Source organism: Leptonychotes weddellii, chromosome 13 (assembly GCF_054177405.1).
Source record: "Leptonychotes weddellii isolate Sample4059 chromosome 13, ASM5417740v2, whole genome shotgun sequence".
In the NCBI taxonomy this organism is placed as follows: domain Eukaryota; kingdom Metazoa; phylum Chordata; class Mammalia; order Carnivora; family Phocidae; genus Leptonychotes; species Leptonychotes weddellii.
Genome location: NC_138381.1, coordinates 52,272,907 through 52,293,372, shown reverse-complemented (window position 1 = coordinate 52,293,372; position 20,466 = coordinate 52,272,907). Strand labels below are relative to the sequence as shown.

The following is a 20,466-nucleotide window of genomic DNA, read 5'->3' as shown; positions in this document are numbered from 1 at the left end:
AAAATGGGCAAAAAACATAAAGAGACGTTTCACCAAAGAGGAAATACACATGGCAAATATCACAGGAAAATATGTCCAACATCATTAGCCATTAGGGAAATGCAAATGAAAGCCACAATGAGGGGTGTCTGGCTGGCTGTCAATGGAGCGTGTGACTCTTGATCTCGGAGTTGTAAGTCCGAGCCCCCTGCTGGGTAGAGATAACTTAAAAATAAAATCTTAAAAATAATAATAATAAAATAAAACCACAATGAGATATCACTTATCAGACTAAGTAAAATAAAAAAACAGTGACAACACCAAATGCTGGTGAGGATGCTGAGAAACTGGAGCACTCTCTCATTGCTGGTAGCAATGTTAAATGGTATAGCCACTCTGGAAAACAGTCTGGCACTTTCTTTAAAAAATTAGATATGCAACTACTATACTACCCAGGAAATGACATCCCAGGCATTTATCCCAGAGAAATGAAGCCTTAAGTTCCCACAAAAACCTGCACACAAATGTTCACAGCAACTCTATTTGTAAAAGCCCCAAACTGGAAACAACCTGAATGTCCTGCATCTAACGAGTAGGTGAATGACTAAACACTGTGGCACATGTGTGCCTTGGAACACTACTCAGCAGGAAAAGGACACCAACTATGGATACGCACAACCAGCTGGATGAATCTCTGGAGAATGCTAAAGAGTGAAAAAAGTCAATGATTCCATTCATATAACAGTTTTGGAATGACAAAATTATCGAAACGGAGAACATTGCTGGGAATGGGTATGGAGTGGGTACAGGAGGGAAGTGGGTGTGGCCATAAAAGGTCACCGTGAGGGATCCTTGTGGTGATGGATTGTTCCACAGCTTGACTGAATCAATGTGGCTATCCTAGTTCTGGTACCATACTAGAGTTTACCCCTGGGGGAAACGGTACATGAGACCTCCCGTATTATTTCTTACAACTGCCTCCAAGTTTACAAGTATCTCAAAACAAAAAGTTTAATTAAAAATAAAAAATACCATACTAAAAATACTATACTAAGAAGTATATAGGGTGTGCTTCTGATTTCATATGAAAAATGAGCTGTATCTCTGGGACGTTAGCATGATGAAAACTTTTTCCCTCTACTTTTCGACCATTCTCTAGCAACCATGTAATGGTTTAATCATATGAAAATGTTTGTTCAGAGGTCAGAAAAGTGTTATAGAAGGCTTCAAGGAGGAGGTGGCATTTCTGGGAGAATCTTTAAGAATGCGCAACGTTTCACAGGCATCTTGGAACAATCCTGGGGAAAGAACGGCAGGAACCACGGGGCAGGATGGAAGGAGAGGGCCATGGGAGGCCCCCATGGCAGTGAGTGGTAAGACAAGCTGAGAGGCCTGCACTCACTCTCTTCAAAGGTAAATTCTGCTCTCCTTCCTATAATTTTCTCGGTAGAGATGAAAGAAGCAGCTTAATAAATACTTCTAAAAGTAGAAATTAATTTTATATGAAAGCATTAATGGGTCAAAGAAAGACACAGGTGCCCTTCCTCACCAACCCATTGGAGCAGGGAACCTAGGACTGCTCTCTCTTCCAGCAGCTTCCCCTGAACACCACAGTCAAGCTGGCCCCACAAGTGCTTACCTCCTGCCCTGACCTGGGAACCCGCCTCTTCCTCCTGGGCCTACAGAGAAGGGAGGAGGTAGGGCTAGAGTTAAGGTCCTAAGGAAAGAAGGAGTGGAGGAGGGTTTCTGGGAGTCAGGAGACCTGGGGTAGCCGCCATTCACAACCTACCCAGATCTTGGTTTCCTCGTGTAGGTAATGGGGAGGTCGGCTAACTCATCTCCAGGATTCTTCTGGCTCTGACGCTCAGTCGGCCTGAGGTCCCCAGGCCTGGGTCTGGCCATGCATGCCAGATCCCAGGAGAGCCACCAAACTCAGTCACTCCTTCTGAAGTCCTGCCTGTGTCCTCACCACTGTTTTCTTTCTTTTCCAACATAACAGCCACACTATGTGCAAGTAACATAGCCCTTTGACAACAAAACTTAACAAAATAGCATAACCCAAGAAACGAAAGCATTTCAAAAACTCGAACCTAGGCAAGCCCCACATCCGTCTTGGAGCCTCCACCACAGCTCACCACGAAGAAGTAAATGCGCCTGCCCAGAGAGTGCACGAGACAGTGCCCATGGAAGAGAGCATGCGGACCACTGTGAAGTGGGTCACAGGACTTTTACCTGCCTTCTAGAAGACCTTTGTATGATTCTGTCTTGATTTTGACAAGAAATCACTCCAAGGGCACCCATTCTGAGTGACCAGAACAGATTGTGATGGGCTCTCCTTGTGCCTTTCTGGTAACAGCGTGAAATTAGCCATTAGTACTATTTATTGTTGTTTAACTGAACACACATCCCCTTTCTTCCCAGACACCCAAACCGTTCCAATTACAGCTTAAGCATTCAAAATTATTTATGCCAAATCTTCCTACAGTTGCTGCCCTCTTCCTAATCCTCCCCAGCCTGTGAAATCTGGATTTTCTGGCCTGGTATTTATTCCCTCGGTTGAGGAGGCTCTACTCTAATCCCATCCCTGCCTCCTGGTCTGATGAGAGCCTAACAAAAGGCCATTTCCCTCCAGACTCCTGTGCAGACACAGATACATACGTGTGTGTATGTGCGCGCGCACGCACGCACACACACACACACACACACACCCACCCACCCCAGACTCTACTTGTGTTTTAGTGCTTTGGAAGAAGACGTAACCAGACACCCTGATTCTTCCTGCTCCCACTCTCATCCCATTTCACCTCATTATTAACTCAGCAGGCCAGCTAACTGGGATATCATTCAGGGCACTGCATTTCTCCCCACTTCCTGTTCTCTAGTTAGAGTCACCCTGCCCCCCTAACTCATGAGACCAGCAAATGGAACCAGATGCTACTTATTCCTCCTGAGGTATCTTGGAGAGCCTGCCAAGCTAACACAAAGAATGCCTGCCTGTACTCTGCAGGCCCTGCCAGCCCGCAGTCCACCACTGACTGGACCAGGAGCGAGGCCCTGACTGACTGCACAGCAGCTGCCAACAACCTGGTAGGGGTCCAAGGAGATGCCCTGGCATGGGGCCTCTGCCCAAAGATGCTTTACACTGGCTCACTCAAGCATATCTTTTTCTTATAAGGAGGACCATAAAGTCTGGAAACACAGATAATGTTTTATTAAACGATAGCATAATAGCAATAAACCATTTATTATGTTTGTACACCTATGCTTCCAGATTTTATGGCCTTCTGAAGGTTTGAATGCAATGAATGACAGAGAGAAAAGTCCTCACCCACTGTTTGAGAAAAAAGCAGAAAGACTATCTTAGTCTGTTCAGGCTGCTAGAACTCAAATACTTTGGACTGGGTGGTTTCAAAGACAAACATTTATTTCTCAGTTCCGAAGGCTAGGAAACCTAAGATCACAGTGCTGGCAGATTGGGTGTCTAGTGAGAAGCCACTTGCTGGTTCATCAAGGGCCATCTTTTCACTGTGTCCTTACCTGGTGGAAGGGGCAAGGGAGCTCTGGGGTCTCTTTGAAAAGGGCACTAATCCCATCCACAAGGGCTCCACCTTCATAATCCAATCACTTCCCAAAGGATCCACCTCCTCATTCCATCCTAGTGGGAATTAGGATTTAACAAATGAATTGGCAGGGGACTGGGGATATAAACATTCAGTCTCTAGCAAATACCTACAGAGAATATAGGCAAGTAGAAGCCATGATGTAACAGAATCCGTGAGTTTAAAAAAAGCCCTGGGGCAAATGGGAACTGGTGCGTAGCAGGGTAGAAGGAAATGAACAGAGAGAGGCGGGGACATAAGTGCTGAGTCATGAAATGGAAGACCACTGGGGTTACTCATGGCACTCTACAGCGCTACTAGAAAGCTTCCGCTGAACTCTGAAGGGTTACATTCTGTTTTGGCAACACAGCACACTGAGCTATCTTGAGCCTTCCCCCAACAAACAGCTAGAAATGCTAAAGAAACCATAAAAAGCAGAAATTTATACACAGCTGACTGATGCATTCACAAAAGGAAAATTCCCTAGTATCAGAAATGCATAAGGGATTAAGGGGGTAGAGGGCAGGGGGTAGAGGGCAGCAGGGACTGGTAGAAGTTCTCTTACCCAGAAATAGGCACTCTAGTCAGGGGCATGAGAAGAATCTTCGATAAATGCACCCAGACAACACACTGAAGGGATGCACTGAAAGTAAACTAAAAATCACTTGGAAAGGGGGAGAGTAATAACCTTCTGCTCAGAATACTGGGTGGTGACAAAAAAAAAAAAAATCTCCTTTGAAGTATAAAAATATTTAGATGTATGCCACATACAAGTTTGATATCCCATTGACACACCCCCTTTGGCACACAACTCCATGAGCCCAAAATTAACAAGTGTATTTATCTGGACCAATAATACTATTGCAGCATTTGGAAAAGACCAATGCAAAATCTCACTAAGAGGACATTTCAACAAAACTTCATGGAATTCCCACTAAGAAATGAGTTCTTCTTAGAGCTCATAAAAAAATCCACCTTAGGTGAGAGACAGCAGATCTAAAAAACAGAGGGATTGGTAACACCTAAGAACTCAAGAAAATGGAACAAACTGAAAGAGGCTATGATTTTTCAATGTTTCAAAATTTAAGGAAGAAATATCATAAGCAAAAAAGAAACTTATGAAACAGAACAAGCAAATTTTTAAAAATTCATTTCATTGAAATGAAAACTTAGTGGATGAATAAAACAGTAATTCTTTTGTAGAGAAGAGAATTTATAACTTGGACAAGAAATGAAGTAATTATTCAAAATAAAGCCCAGTGGGGCACCTGTGTGGCTCAGTCGGTTGAACATCCAACTCTTGGTTTCTGCTTAGGTCATGATCTCATACCCTGGGATTGAGCCCTATCTTGGACTCCGCTCAGTGGGAGGTCTGCTTGAAATTTCTCCCTCTGCCTGCACCCCACTCCCTCATGTGCACAAGCATGCATGCACATGCACACGCTTTCTCTCTCTGTCTCTGTAAAATAAATAAATAAATCTTTAAAAATATATATATAGCACAGAGATAAGATTAAAAGAAAAAAAGGACAGTTAGACAAGATGGTGGCTGGAATAAGAATGGCCAACAGAAGTTCCTACATAAGACTAACAGGAATTCTAGAAATGATACAGAAAATGGGGGAAGAAACACTAGTTAAAGACATAATTTCAGGTGCACCTGGGTGGCTCAGTTGGTTAAGCGACTGCCTTCGGCTCAGGTCATGATCCTGGAGTCCCTGGATCGAGTCCCGCATTGGGCTCCCTGCTCAGCAGGGAGTCTGCTTCTCCCTCTGACCCTCCCCCCTCTCATGTGCTCTCTCTCATTCTCTCTCTCTCAAATAAATAAATAAAATCTTTAAAAAAAAAAAGACATAATTTCATTACTGAACATTATTCAAAGAGTGAGAATTTTCCAGATGTCATGAAAGACATAAACAGATTGACAATGAGTATTGCCTAAAATATAAAAATAAATCTAGATACACCTGGTTGAAACTACAGAATACCAAACACAAAAAGAAAAGCATAAAAGTAACCAGGAAGTAAAGACAGATCATCTACAAAAATGAGAATTATCTGACAGCAGACCTCTTGATAGCAAAATAGAAACAGAAGATAATAAAAAATATTACCTTTGAAGTGTTAGGATCCTATGCCCAACTAAATATCTTTCAAGACTGAGGATGACATAACAGCATTTTTAAGAATACCATTTACTGAAAGAAAACACTCAAGGGTATGTTAATAGATCAGCAAGAAAAAAACTGAACTCAGAAGGAAGGAGTAGCACTAAAAAGCAACGATAACATTAGAAAATATGTAAATGCATCTAAATAAGCATTAACTGTTAAATTAGCCAACTTTTGGGGGGGATGGTTTTAAAAAGATAAAACTAAAATGATACTACATAATAATAGTATGAAACACAGGAGCTGATTGGAGTTGAAGCTTTCTAAGATGCTTATATTACTAAGGAGAAGAATGGGGATAATGATTAGTTTTAGACATTAAGTCAAACAGGCATGTTAAATATGTAAGAGTAATTTTTAAAACAGTAATACAAATTCCTAATGAAGCAAAAGAATATGAGAATTGAAAATTCAATCAAAGAGAAATCAACATTAAAAAATAGAAAAAAGAAATGAAGAAAAGGCATGGAGTTTACGAACAGGATACAGTGATAGAAATAAATTCAAACACATCATAATCCATAACAAATCCATAATAAATGTAAATGGATTAAATTCACAAGTTTTTTTAAAAAAAGGTATTATCAGATTCCATTTTAAAAAAGATAGCTATAGACCAGTCACAAGAAATACACCTAAAATATAATGACATAGAAAAATGAAAACTAATGGAAGCACAGAAAAGCTATACCAGGCAAATTAAAAAAAAAAAAAAAGAATACGTTAGAATAATCATTCTAACATCATTATCAAATGATAAAGGGAACAATTCATCATCAAAAAAGTTCTAAAAAACAGTTCTAAATCTGTATGCATTTATATTCAAAATATATAAGCAAAATTTGACAGATTACAAGAGAATATAAATACAAAATTATAACAGGTGATTTTAACATACCTTTATCCTAAATAGATATATTTAGGAGACAAAACAAAACTATAAAGGATATAAAAAACTTGAACAACACAATTAACAAATGATCTAAAAAATCTTTTTCCAAATTGCAGCAATATACCAATGGACTGTAAATCAAACATATAACTACCATTTAAAAAACAGAACAGGGGGCACCTGGGTGGCCTGGTCATTAAGCATCTGCCTTAGGCTCAGGTCATGATCCCAGGGTCCTAGGATCAAGCCCCACTTTGGGCTCCCTGTTCTGCAGGAAGCCTGTTCTCCCTCTCCTACTCCCCCTGCTTGTGGTCCCTCTCTCGCTGTGTCGCTCTCTGTCAAAAAAATAAATAAAATCTTTAAAAATAAATTAATTAAATAAATAAACAGAACTGAATAGAATTGAAAATATCAAAATGCATCCCATATGGCAAAGATAGGCATTATTTTGTGAAACCTTTATGTTTGTATTTTGAGTGATGATACAAAATGTACTGCTTGCTGTGAGTTAAAGTTTGAAAGTCTTCAATCTAATGGATTTAAAGTCTTCACCCCAAAACTGGAGCATATGCTTTCCTCTCAAGCACTCAGGAAATATTTACAAAATCTGAACCATTTACTAGCCACGGAAGTCTCAACCAAACCCAGAGAATCAATATCACATCCTGAATGGTGCTGAAAGATGGCCCACAAGAGCTATCTGGCTGCTAATTGGTTCCCTGTGGCTTCATTCAACAATCCCTATTAGGGTGGATGGGTAAAAGGGGTAAGGGCAATCAAAAGATACAAACTTCCAGTTATAATAAAATAAATAAGTCATGGGATATAATGTACAGCATAATGACCATAGTTAACAATACTGTACTGCATATTTGAAAGTTGCTAAGAGAGTAGATCTCAGAAGTTCTCATCACAAGAAAAAAAATTTTTGGACCCATGTGTTTAACAAGGAATGTTAACCAGTTATTGTAGTGATCATTTTGCAATATATACAAATATTGAACCATCACACCTGAAACTAATATAATGTTATATGTCAATTATACCTCAATAAGAAAAAAAGAAAAAAAAAAGTCCAGTTCCCTGGAATGATCTAGAACATGTCTCTGTCCCTTGCAAGTGCCAACTAACTTGGCCAGTTATTATAGTGTCTAACATGTATAAGTACTCAAAAATTTGGGTAGAATGAAAAACTCCTCAGTGGAAGCAATCTTTAAGAAGCTGAAACTAAGCTAAGATTAACCATTTTCAATCTGACGAGATATTTCATCACAGAGTTGAGTACTAGAAGAAATATACCCCTCAGAAGGCAAAAACATTTTGAACTTGCATGAGTGGCAGGGTGTATGGGTGTTGGGTGCAAGGACCATAGGCAAATAGGCACAAGGAAGCAGGCAGGCAAGCTAGCTAGCCAGAAGGGACAATTCCAGATAGTTTCATATTGCCAACCCTCTTGAATCGTCTTATCGGCCAATGGAGACAGTGACTTTTCTAAGACCCACTCGGTTCAAAGGGGACCAGAGGGCACAGATTCTTCTCATCTTGCTCTGCTGCCTTTTATTTCACTCCAGGGTCTGCAGCGGTGGGGTGGGAAACCCAGCTGGGAGACAGGGATGGTCCCCGGCAGGAAGGGTCCTCTATGTCACGCTAGAGAGTTAGACAATTGGGAGCCAGGGCAAGTTCATGTGTTTAAGCAGAGAGTCCCATTGTCAGCATTGGGGGAGTGTCGAAGATAAAACAGAGAAGGGAAGGACCAGAAGTAGCATCTGTCTTTAATGGGTTGACGGCATAGAGTCAGCTCTCAAATATTCACTTGAGAGAAGACTGGTCAAAGTACGGGTAGAAGAGAGAATCTAAAAATGTTTATTTGAGGTGAAAACCGACCATCTTAAAGTGTGCAACACAGAGGCATTTAGTACATTCACAGGGTTGTGCAGCCATCACCTCTATCTGGTTTAACACCTTTTCGTCACCCCAGAAGCAGACCCCATACCCATTAAGCAGTCCTCTCTCTTCTCCCCAGCCCCTGGAAACCACTGATCTGTTTTCTGTCTGTGGATTTACCTATTCCGAATTACTTCGATAAATGGAATTGTGCTATATGTCCAGCTTCTTTTCCTTGGTCTATTTTCGTGGTCCATCCATGGTACAGCATATATCAGTGAGAGAGAAAAATGAAATCTTGCCATTTGCATCAATGTGCATGGAACTAAAGCATATGATGCTAAGTGAAATAAGTCAATCAGAGAAAGACAATTATCATATGAGCTCACTGATATGTGTGGAAATCAAGAAACAAAGCAGAGGATCACAGGGGAAGGGAGGAAAAAATAAAACAAGATGAAATCAGAGAGGGAGACAAACCATCAGAGACTCTTAATCATAGGAAACAAACTGAGGGTTGCTGGAAGGGAGGGGGATGGAGGGATGGAGTAACTGGGTGATGGGCATTAAGGAGGGCACGTGATGGAATGAGCACTGGGTATTATAAGACTGATGAGTCACAGACCTGTACCTCTGAAACCAATAATATATTATATGTTAGTTAATTGAATTTAAATTTAAAAATGTTTTAAAAAATCATGTTTTCAGGGGTGCCTAGGAGGCTCAGTTGGTTAAGCGTCTGCCTTTGGCTTAGGTCATGATTTCAGGGTCCTGGGATCCAGCCTGGCATGGGGCTCCATACTCGGTGGGGAGCCTGTTTCTCCCTGTGACCCTCCCCCTGACTTGTGTTCTCTCTCTTGCTCTGCTCTCTCTTTCAAATAAATAAATAAATAATCTTTAAAAAAAGAAAAAAAGAAAATTCCTAAGACTGCAAAAGCAGAAGACCAGAATCTGAAGGCAATCTCAGTATGAGCAGTAAGAGAGGTCAGGGTAACCACCATTGCTCGAGCCTGAGGGACTAGCAGGACCGTAGCATTGTGAAAACAAATAGGAAAGACAGAGAAGATTCAGGTGGGGCCAACGGTGACAAGTCTGTTTCTGGACTCTCTGAGTTCGAAGTACTATGGGAAATCCATCTTGGAGAAGTCCACCAGGCAGCTGCATAGTCTGCAGCTCTGGAGAGAAGCCCCTGCAGCAGCCACAGGGCTGAAGAGGCACAGAGATGCACTGTTTTACCGTCCTCCAAGGCTCAGGGGGCCACAGTCGTCTGCAACTACTTCTGTCATTCAGAGACACACGAACTCTCCTTGCCTTTTCCGGAATGTGACTCATCCGATTACAAAACTTCAGAGGTGAACAATAACGAGCTGGACTCAAGATAGAGCAAATATTATCCTCACCCTAGAGCAAAGCTCACAGCATGTTCCGTTCTGGCTTCAGTAAAAAGAATCCATTCACGGAGCCCACAGCCAGCACTTACCAATAAGTATCTCCTCTACCACCTTTGAACCTTGGATCACCTGGTTGCATCGTTCTCTGCTTCCAGCACAGTCCAGAGTATCTACCTTCTGCAGACTCCTGTCAGTTTTATGATTCATTTAGAATCATGAAGTTTGGCGCAAATATGTAGCCCCCCTAGTCTTACTGCAACTCTCCAGGTAAAATACTGATTGCAGCCCAGCTGAGTAATCCCTGTGAGTGATTCTAACCCATAAAGGCAGGGAGAGGCTGACCCTGCCACCTTCTCTGTGTACATCCAACCTCGGCCAACATCACAGTTCTCTGAAGATCCTTGCCTCACCTCTGCCTGGCATTGAATGTCAGTAATCATTTCCCTCCCTGAGGAGCTATTTGTGACCTGATGCCAAGTCCTACACAAATCCAGTTCCACGGGGGCAAGACAAACTTTGTTTGCTTTGAATATATTTATTTACTTACTTATGTGTATATATAATTTAAATATTTATATGTAGGCATATACACATATAACATTTATAAAATATACTCCTAAGATGTTTTCTGTACCCTCAAGGTCAGGCTCAAACTGGAAATTCTGAGAAAAGAAACCATATGGCAAACCTTCTAGCAAACTTAGATCAAAGGAGAAAGAAGGAAGTAAAGAACTAGGAACTCCAAATGCAGAGGTAAGAGACCCACAAGGCGAGGAGAAATCCCCCCAGTCCCCAGGGTAAGTACACATGTAAGTTAAGGAGCAAGGGTTACCCATGATGAAAGAACGTGCTGTGAAGCTCACCAAGTCCCCAGGCAAGCTGTGGTCACCACAGCTCCACATTCTCGCCCTTCATTCACTCCCTCACCCTGCATGTCCCTGACGACGCCTAAGTGCCAGGCACTGTTCTAGGCACAGAGACCCCATAGTGAACTACACAGACACACCCTCTTCCCACAGAGCTCAGGTCCTAGAGGCACATTAGTGAAGACGACAAAGAAATAAAACCCGTGGCAATTTCAGACAAGTGCTGACAATACACAAGTAATTCACCAAAATCCAAAGCATGTCAGATGGGAAAGTAGATAGGGATGGCCAGGGTGGAGGCAGGGACAACTTGAATGTGTAAGTGTGGGGGAGCCAGGAGGCTGAGGTGAGATATCAGCAGGGACCTGAAGGCGAGGGACTGAGCCCTAGGGCTGTGGATCTCTGGAAAAAGAATGTCGGAGCCCCCCAACCTCAAGAACATCATGGCACCTGAGTGGCTGTGAGGGGGCAGGGGTGGAAGCAGAGAGGTAGCCACACCAGCTCCTTTGCTGTGATTTATTTGTTTTGCCAGCCATGTGTCAAATTGAGTTGTAAACATCTTGGGAGCAGAGCCTGTGCTGCCATGTTCACATCTGCATCCCCAGGGCATGGTACGGAGCCTGAATTAAGTGTGGGCAGGCGCATGGCTGGATGGATGAGGAGTAACTAAGTGAATCGGGAAACTTGGCCAAAGGGAAAATGCACTAAGTGAGGCCGTTAGCAGGTAATAATGCTGGCTTTAGCCATCACCATAAAGGCCTAACCAACAGCTTTTACCTCCATCAATATGCAGGATATTTTCCAAGAAAATATACAGCTTTAATCTTATAATGGAAGTCAATAACAAAACAGCTTTTGCATTACTGTATGCAAAGGGAAATATATATATTTATATTTATATATATATATATTCATTTTCTAGACGCTTTGCTAGAATACATTCACTCCCTCAAATAAAAAGAAAAGCCCTATATTTAAACCATAGTGCCTGAATAATAGATATAGGTGGCTTATTATTTGTTTACAAGCTTTAATAGACAACCATAACACATTTTCCAGCTCATAGAAGAGGAAACTCGAGGAAAAAGCTACTGCTTAATTTTGTATTCTAGTAATAATATTCTCCACTTGGACCCATAAAAGGAATTAATGGCCAGCTCATCTGAATAGAAATGATAAAAAAGTAGTTTTAGGTCACGGTTCACCAAGCCTTTTCTGTAGAGGGTCAGACAGCAAATATTTTAGGCTTTGCAAGCAACATATAGCTGTTGTCACATAATCTTCTTTGCTTTTTTAGGTTTATTTTTGTGTGGTTGTTGTTGTTTTATAATGCTACGAAAAATGTAAAAACCATTCTTACTTTCTGGGCCCTACAAATAAATCATAGTTCACCAAATGGGATGCTTGGAGTCCCAAGGTCCTAACAATTAAACCCAAGAAAGAAATCCGCATATATCTTGGGATTACCTCTCTCAGTCTCTCTAGCTCATTCTGGAGGGCTTGTTTGGATATTTCCACTTCAATCATCTGCTGTCGGAGACTTTCGTTTTCATCCTCAGCTTTAGCACGCTTTTCCTCCACGGTTTCAAGTTCATGATGCAATCTGACAGATACATCTTTGGCTACCTATATCAACCAACAGAGATAGTCATCAAGACGTAAAGCTTTCTGTGTGCTAAGGGCACAAAAACTTCAGAGGCAGAATCATTAAGTGATAGGATATCACAGTAAAGGGCAAAGACCCTGGCAATATTAACAAGCCTATCTTTAAAGGAGGAGGTATCAGTTTCAAACATGAAATCCACATTATGAGCGAGGATATGACCTTTATCTGGATTAAAAGGCTACTGTGGATAGCTCTACCTCATTATAGAGTATCACCAAGAATGCCAATTCTGCTCACACACATGCTTTAATGGTAAATTAGAAATAACAATAACTAATAATCAATAAACATTTCTGTTCCCTAAGGCAATACTAAAACTACCTGCAAAAAAAACCACAAAAAAACCAAGATAATCCTGTAAAATAAGGAAGGTAGTCAAGTTTTAAATTGTCTACTGTGGTAAAATATCTGAATGTTAAAAGCAGTTAAACATTTTTACCTTCTAAAGGGAAAAAGGAAAGAGATTTTGCAAGAGAAATATAAATCACCCTTACATCCCACTGAATGACATTTTGTTAGTGGTTTATAAATTTGATAGAATTACAAAGATTCTTTTCCTGTTATCATAATGAAAGGCGAAATGAGATTTCATAAGTACTCCCATAATAAGGAGGACTTTATGCATAATTCATCTCTTGATAAATGATTTGATAATCAGGGCATGAAGAGAAGCCATGCTACCCATGGAGAGATCAAATGGTATAATGTCTGGAATTTCTTCACCTCATTCCCACCTCTGCCAATGGTTTTCAAAAACACCTTAGACAATTAGCTTTAGACAGTTAGTTATGATCCTATTTCTCCTTCAGTTAAATCAAAACACCATCCTTGGGTTATGGTCATTTCAGGTGTTCTGCATTCTAGAAACTTAAGTAACAATAAAAACATTAAGTGATTATAGTCAACCTTTATGAGTGGTCTTTGACTATCATTGAATTGATAATCAATAGATTTTTAAAAATATTCCAGATCTTTAGAAGACGTTTCTGTACAATTCTACACAACTGTCAGAACAAGTGGCAGATATTTTTTTAAATTTATTTATTATTTTTTATTTTTTTAAAGATTTTATTTATTTGAGATAGAGAGCAAGAGAGAGAGAGCATGAGCAGGGGCAGGCACAGAGGTAGAGGGAGAAGCAGGCTCCCCACTGAGCAAGGAGCCCGATGCAGGACTTGATCCCAGGACCCTGAGATCATGACCTGAGCCGAAGACAGACACTTAACCGAGTGAGCCACCCAGGTGCCCCAATTCTCTCTCTTTTTTAAATTGTAGATTCCTTACTACGATTTCTTTTCTTTTCCTTAGGTTTTAAGATTCCAGTTCATACGACAGGTTTAAATCTTGGGCTGTCAAAGCCATATGACTACACATAACCTATACACCATAAGGTGAATGAAGAACGTGTATGCTGAAATCTGTTGAGAAAGAGAGAACTACTAGTAGAATGGCAGGACCGTTGATAAGTGGGTCCGAAGGGCTGCCGGCCTCAGCCCTGCGATCCTGCCCCCCCCACCCTGCAGCCCCTTCTGGGAATGAGAACTCCATGAGCCCTGCTCACTCACCTTTAAGTCCTGCTCCAGATTCCGGATGAGCTCGCCATCTACCTGACCAGTCTCAGCCACTTTCAGGCTCTTCTGCTCGGCTTTCCTGAGGCGGTATTGCAGGATTCGGCAGTTTTTATGAGCGCGGTCCAGCTCTCGCCGAAGCTCCTGCAGCTGGTAAACGTCTTCCTCTAAGTAACTGTCTCTCATCTCCTCCATTTCAGCACGGAGTTCATCCAGTTCATCCTACACAAGCCAGATGGAGCAGACTTATAAGCCAGACCAACCAGAACAAGGATGGGTCCACCCCAGCTCTGCAATACTGGACGTTAACTACCTGTGCACTTATCCCGTGGCTGATGGGCACACCTGTGTCACAGGACACAGGGACCTCTGGAAAGGGTCACACGAGACAATATCCTCAGATGTCTGCTCAAATCTCATGGATCCAGAAACTCAAAACCAGGAGGGATTATTCACTACAGCCTGCCAGCATTTATTCTATTCCCAATATTTTCTTACATAATCAGAATCACAAATAAAATCAGCTCTGCAGATAACTGAACCTTTAGATTTAAACCAAACACTGACCTAAATCTTATCTCCAGGGCACAGTCTCGGGACTAAGAGGAGTTGCACAGGAGTCGCCCTGCCTTCAAAGGACATTAACTTTAATGGGATCATAACTGAACCGCCCTGGAATTGTGACACACCTGCAAATGTCCCTAAAACTCGGTTCCACCATACAAGTCTCAGCACTGACTATGTGACTCACGATTCCAAAGATATAACTTTTGCATTATGTCAAATCCACATTGGGTTTGGTTTTTTTCCATTCACTTGGCCTTCATTTCCCATCTCCACTTTACTCTGGCGTCAGCATGAAGACACTGTGGGTACAGGAAAAACCCAGGAGTTGTCCTTGCTCCCCCTTCTCCCCTCCCATTCCACATCAAAACCAGTGCTGTCAGCCCAAGAGCAACATACATGCGGGGCACTCTCTACCCAGTGGCTGCACACTACAGCTAGTCCCTGCCTTCATCTGTCCCGAGGGAGCAAGTGCACACACACGCAAGTTGTGCGGGGCTCCCTGCTTCCCTTTCAGCCAGTTCTCCACCCAGAGTTATCCTTTACTATGGAACTCAGACCACGCCCCTCAGACCTTCCAGGGGCTTCCCGCTGCCCTGAGAAAATTCTTCAAAGTCTTCCCCAGGGCCTATGAGCTGCCCCCTTCTTCCTTGCCACACTGCTGGTCTCACAGGATCTGGATTGCTGAAGGCCCTTCCACCTGTTCTACCCTCTCCTTAAAATGTTCCTCTCCAACTTTTACAGAGCTCATTGTCACATCATCTGGAAGGCACACACACAGCACCTTTCCTGACCACCCATCCTCCCAACCCCACCGTCTCTAATTCTTCCTGCCCTGCTCTGTTTTCTTCCCACCTCTTATCACCAGCTACTAGTTAATCGTGCTTCTTCCTATTCTTGTCTGTCGCCCATACTGAAATGTGAGTAGCAGCTTCCCTGCATTCACAGCGCCCAGCAGGCCCTCAATAAGTATTGGTGGGATGAACACACAGGAACATTGGTCAATCCCGACAAAGACCAAATTGTAAGGACGACCAAAATCAAACACAAATGCACCTTTGTTTTGTTCCAGTCTTGTAACCTAATTACAAAGAATTCTTCCCAAACCCACAGATGTAGCTGCAATATGCGAGACAGAAATTCTATTGAAATATTACAAAAGATTTTAACAAGGAGTAATTTGGAAGGTGGAAGATTAAGAAAAGCATTCTAGTCATTTTCTTGATTAGTTTGATCACTGATGGTTTAAATGTCTCCAGACTAGGATACATTCAGTCATTCCTTTTTGTTTTGTTCAATTAACAGTGAGGGTCAAGGAAAAAACTCTCCACGATGTGGACACCCTAAGTTGTCAGCTCTCCTCCTGCTACTCAGTTTGTTCCTGATTCTCTCCACTCTCACTAATCCTGCATTTGTTCTTAAAAGCAGGGATTTACTTATAATAAACAACGACAGCTTCCCAACATCAAAGCCTCAGGTAGATAAGAAATTGACCAGAAGGCAATCTCCTGAAGAGTAATTTAACCTGGAAAAGTTTAAGTGTAACAAATAAATCTTCCACCTGCAGATTTTGTACTCTTTATGGAAAAGTACAAATTGGCACAGACAGGGTAAAGACAGTTGCCCAGCCAACCTCAACCATATGCAGTGGTCCACTGGAAAGAACACAGATGTAGCATCTCATTCCCCCAAACCGCAGCCTGTAGCTTCTCCCCAATTTGTCCACACTACCCTAACGAAGAGAATGGCCTACTCAACTGATCATGACTCCAAATGGAGCCTGTCTGAATGGACTGCCAAGAGGAATGAATGTTAAAGAAGAAAAGCTTTACCACGCCCCAGTAGTAAATTGATATAAAGTGGTTTTTTCTCAGCTTCTGAATGTTCTTACAAAATTTCTATAGCAGCGGTCACAACCTCATTAAAAATATAAGATGTTCTAGTGTGTCTTAAGAAAAAGGTAAATCTTAACATTGAAAAGTGTTGTGAAGTATAAGCAAGTTTTGTTTCCTTCCTGTTTTCCTTCATGGAGAGCTCTTCCTATACATCTTGTTCCTAGTAGGAAAATTCGCTGCGACTGGGAGTTCACAGACCAAGCGTGGAAGCCAGTCAGTTGAACATATGTGAACAGGATGGACAGGCGGGGCTCTACAGGGAATGAGAGAACGCAGCTCTTTCAGAACGGTCTTTGCCAACATCAGCAAAGAGTAAGTTGGCAGACTGATGCCAGATCCCTACGCTGAGGCTGTGATGCTGTGTGGGAGCCATGCCCCTGACCCGCCCCATGCTGGGGGAGACCAGCTGCAGACTGCAAACTTTAACACAGGCCTTGTGGGTGTCAATCTTCTGGTAAAGATTAGGTAATTAATCCCGAAGCTTCAAAATCAAGGTCAAGTTTCTCTCGGGTTCTACCTATATATATGATGGGTTTTTCAGAAAAAGCCTATTCTCTTGTGTCGGAGTACAGTTAAAAGGTAATTGTTTCATTGTGTAACTAACACATAGTTCGATACAAGCAATAATCATGACATGTATATGTATACATACAAATATATAGTAACTGTGGCCATTCTGTTCACGGAAGGAATTGTCTGTGATTGCTTTTCCTTCTAGAAAGCTTTTCCTTCTAGAAAGTCATTAATGCCTGGAATTACCTGTTACTCAAACAAAAGTTTTCAAAGTGCAAAAAAGCCATAAGAAAACATAAGATACAACTTTTGGGTATAAAACTGTTCTCTAGCTTTCAGATTTTGTATCAGGAGGATCCTCATGGACCCAAATATCAAATGCTGCATATGCTCTATAGATGCGTAAACAACTACACAAGCTAAAAGAAAAACATGTGTAAGGGCTAGATGAACCAGCACCTCCAAATCATTCAGTAGGCCAGATGTAAACAGCTAACATTTTTTGGCATAAATAATCACCAACATTAGTTGCACTGAAAGGAAAATTAGGCAGAGACTGTAATTGCATGTATTTGAATCATTGCCTTTATAACTCATATTTTATCTAAATTTGTAGAACAGAAGATATCTCATTTAGCACTTTACCTTCATTACTAACCCTATTCTCACCCTGCCAGGAACATATTACCCATTTCATAGACAAGGAGAGCAAACCCATGCTGGTTAGCATGTCCAAAGCCTCCCTAGCTAATAAATAGAAGCTAGACTGCACACCCACGTGCTCTTTCCAGTAAATACTATAAATTATTTGCAACAACCAAGACAAATGAAACAATAATAAGCCTTAAATCATGCTTCCACCATAGGTATGACATAATAATGCAAGTTAACATTTTTAGATCTTGACAACTGTCAATGTGTGAGCATATCCATTTTCTCAACTGGCCCTCAGAGAAACACTGCAATATGCAGCGAAGATATTAATATTCCCATTTTAAAAATGAGAAAATCGAGATTCTAAACATTTAAATGGCTTTTCAACACTAATCTGGTGCAGAGATGGGATCAAGGTCAGTGTTTCAACTCTTTTCATAGAGCCTTGAAAAAAAGCAGTTTTCAGGTTCAGTGAAAAGAAGTTACAAGAAAAGCAAATTATAAACCATGTAAGCTGGCAGCAGACATTTGAAAAGCAAAAACTGTGATTATTCAGATTAGGGTCTTGATGGATAGTGATTTTCAGGCTACCACTACGTTAATTTTTCTGGCAGCATGCTCTAATTTAGAATACGTTGTATTAAAGAACTTTAAAGATGTCTGCTTTTTAAATGTTTAAGAAAACCAAATCAAGCAGAACGTATGTTTCTGGCAAATATAATTTTAGACATAGTAAGTAAAAGCAGAAAATTTGCGGTTGCTTTTTTATACACAGAAACTAAGGAAAAAACTTGCCCTTAATCAACAGTTTTATGTAGAATTAACACCAGGTCTGTTGCGTACTTCACTGTTAGATCATTACCTCATTGAAAAGCTAATTTAGTTTTAATTTAATCTATTTTTCAAATTTTGTATATAAAATGAAATCTTGAAGGAGTGTGAAGCTCCCAAACTACTCCCCTTTGCCTGCAGATAACAGATCAAGCCTTATTATATACATCAAATTACAGAAATAATGAGGTACCATGTATGCACTAGAGTAAACCAAAATTAAAATGAAGCATTTCAATATAAACTTCCACAAAAAGTTTCACCCGAAAAATAAAAACGGAATCCACCATATCTTAATTTAAGGGATGCAAACTCTTGATCATACTGATAGCTGTATTCAAATCTTAATCTCCTTCAAGCAACGTGAAACCAATAACTGGTTCTACATTAATATTTTAATAACCCTTCTTTAAATAGATCCCAATTTGGACAGGGGAGCAGTCATCTGGGCTACTGTTGCAATAATTCCATCTTCTGGAAGTTGCAGACAGAAAGATCGTCTGCTGTAATATACAAATAATCCACCTCATTTCCCTCGGGACAATGAAAATGTTCTCTGCACAGTCCCAGCTGTAGATAAGAAGGCACGGGGGCTGCTAACCATTGTTTACCAAGTGACAGTTCACCCAGCAGCTGATGGGCTCTGTTTGCCCTGGTCTATATTATCTCACCACCTAAGATTATTATAGATTATTATATTTCGCAGGCTGAATAAAGAATGGGTGTGGAAAGTGGAATGTCAGGAAAGAACAGGACCACTGTCCACTTTAACCCTTCCAAAAGAAAGTCAGAGGAGAGGAAGAGCTCGACACTTTAGCTGTTCAGAACTGTTTATTCTTGCCTCAGCGTCCCTGCTCCAGGCCACACTGAGCACCTGGAACTCACAGGGCCAAATTTACCATTTCAGAGTTTGAAACTTAAAAGACTACGCAGGTGAGAAACAGGGTGGTAAGGCTGGATCAGTGGTGATACACTGCAACCTATAAAGCCCCAAATGACCCTACCAATAATCTCCCTTAGGAAATCACTTCTCTCAAATGATCGGATGTTGGCTGCCCTAGTAGCTAGATAGGGCGGCAGAGGTAGCAGTTCCCTCGAAAGTGCTGGGGAATCAAGTGGCCTCTCCTGACAGGAGGACTTTTGTTTGAAACAAAAATAATTCTTATGAAATCACTGAGAAAGCAGAGCAAAAAAAAAAAAAAAAAAAAGCAGCCCTTCCCCCACACCAACCCGTGCCCATCCTGCAGGACACTGGGGCTTTGGAGAACACTATCTGGATACAAGTGGAGGGGACATTGTGAGCATGTCACCAGGAATCCGAACGGCATTTTCAAAATAGGCCAATAAACTGAAAGTGATTAAATCCTCCTGAAAAGCCGGTGGAAACAGAGGACACAATATGTTCATGATGAGCACTAAGGCTGGTCTGATTGTCTCAGAGCACTCGAGCAAAACCCAGTGGTGGCAGGCAGGCAGGGAACACACCCACAGCATTTTGTCAATGCACTCGTCACTGAGAAACGTGCCTGGGTTCAGTTTGAAAAAGAAGCAAAGGCCTCTGGACAACTGAACTCAACCTCTCACCTGAATGTCTGAAGACTTCCAGATATATTTAAGTTCATCAGGGGTAATGGGGCAAGACTGCTTTTCTGACTGTGTTTTCACACATAAAGCCAGCCGCCTGGATTGAATAATTGTGCTACCTTGGTGCCCTCTGATGAAGGTAGAATTAGAAAGAGAAAGCAGAGTCAGGGATGCCCCAGACAGCCCCATGCAGCACAACCGACATCTGTTAGAAAATACAGCAGACCAGCTAAAAACCAAGAGAATTCCACTTGAATTTCTCGATCAGTAAGACATCCCCCTATGGCTTTGCAGGCCTTATGTAGCTGCTTGATTACCCTTTGGTCATTCCAGCTCAGGAAGGGTGACAGTCTTGCACGGTAATGGTGACAGAACTGACTTGGGGAAGAAGGGGACGCTTAACATGGTC

At 41.5% G+C, this 20,466-nt stretch overlaps 1 protein-coding gene across 9 annotated transcripts in view; it reads right to left on the bottom strand.

Annotated features, from left to right (window-relative positions):
- The window catches only part of MTCL1 (microtubule crosslinking factor 1), a 119,793-nt gene that overhangs the window by 95,115 nt on the left and 4,212 nt on the right, over positions 1–20,466 (bottom strand). For all 9 annotated transcript variants that reach the window (XR_014139845.1, XM_081802565.1, XM_081802566.1 and 6 more), the window contains exons 2-3: positions 14,014–14,238; positions 12,250–12,408 (exon numbers count right to left, since the gene is read on the bottom strand). Coding sequence is in view for 8 of the 9 variants with exons in the window: in XM_081802565.1 (XP_081658691.1) it covers positions 12,250–12,408; positions 14,014–14,238 (384 nt within the window). In the remaining variant the exon portion in view is untranslated. The remainder of the gene's footprint in view (positions 1–12,249; positions 12,409–14,013; positions 14,239–20,466) is intronic.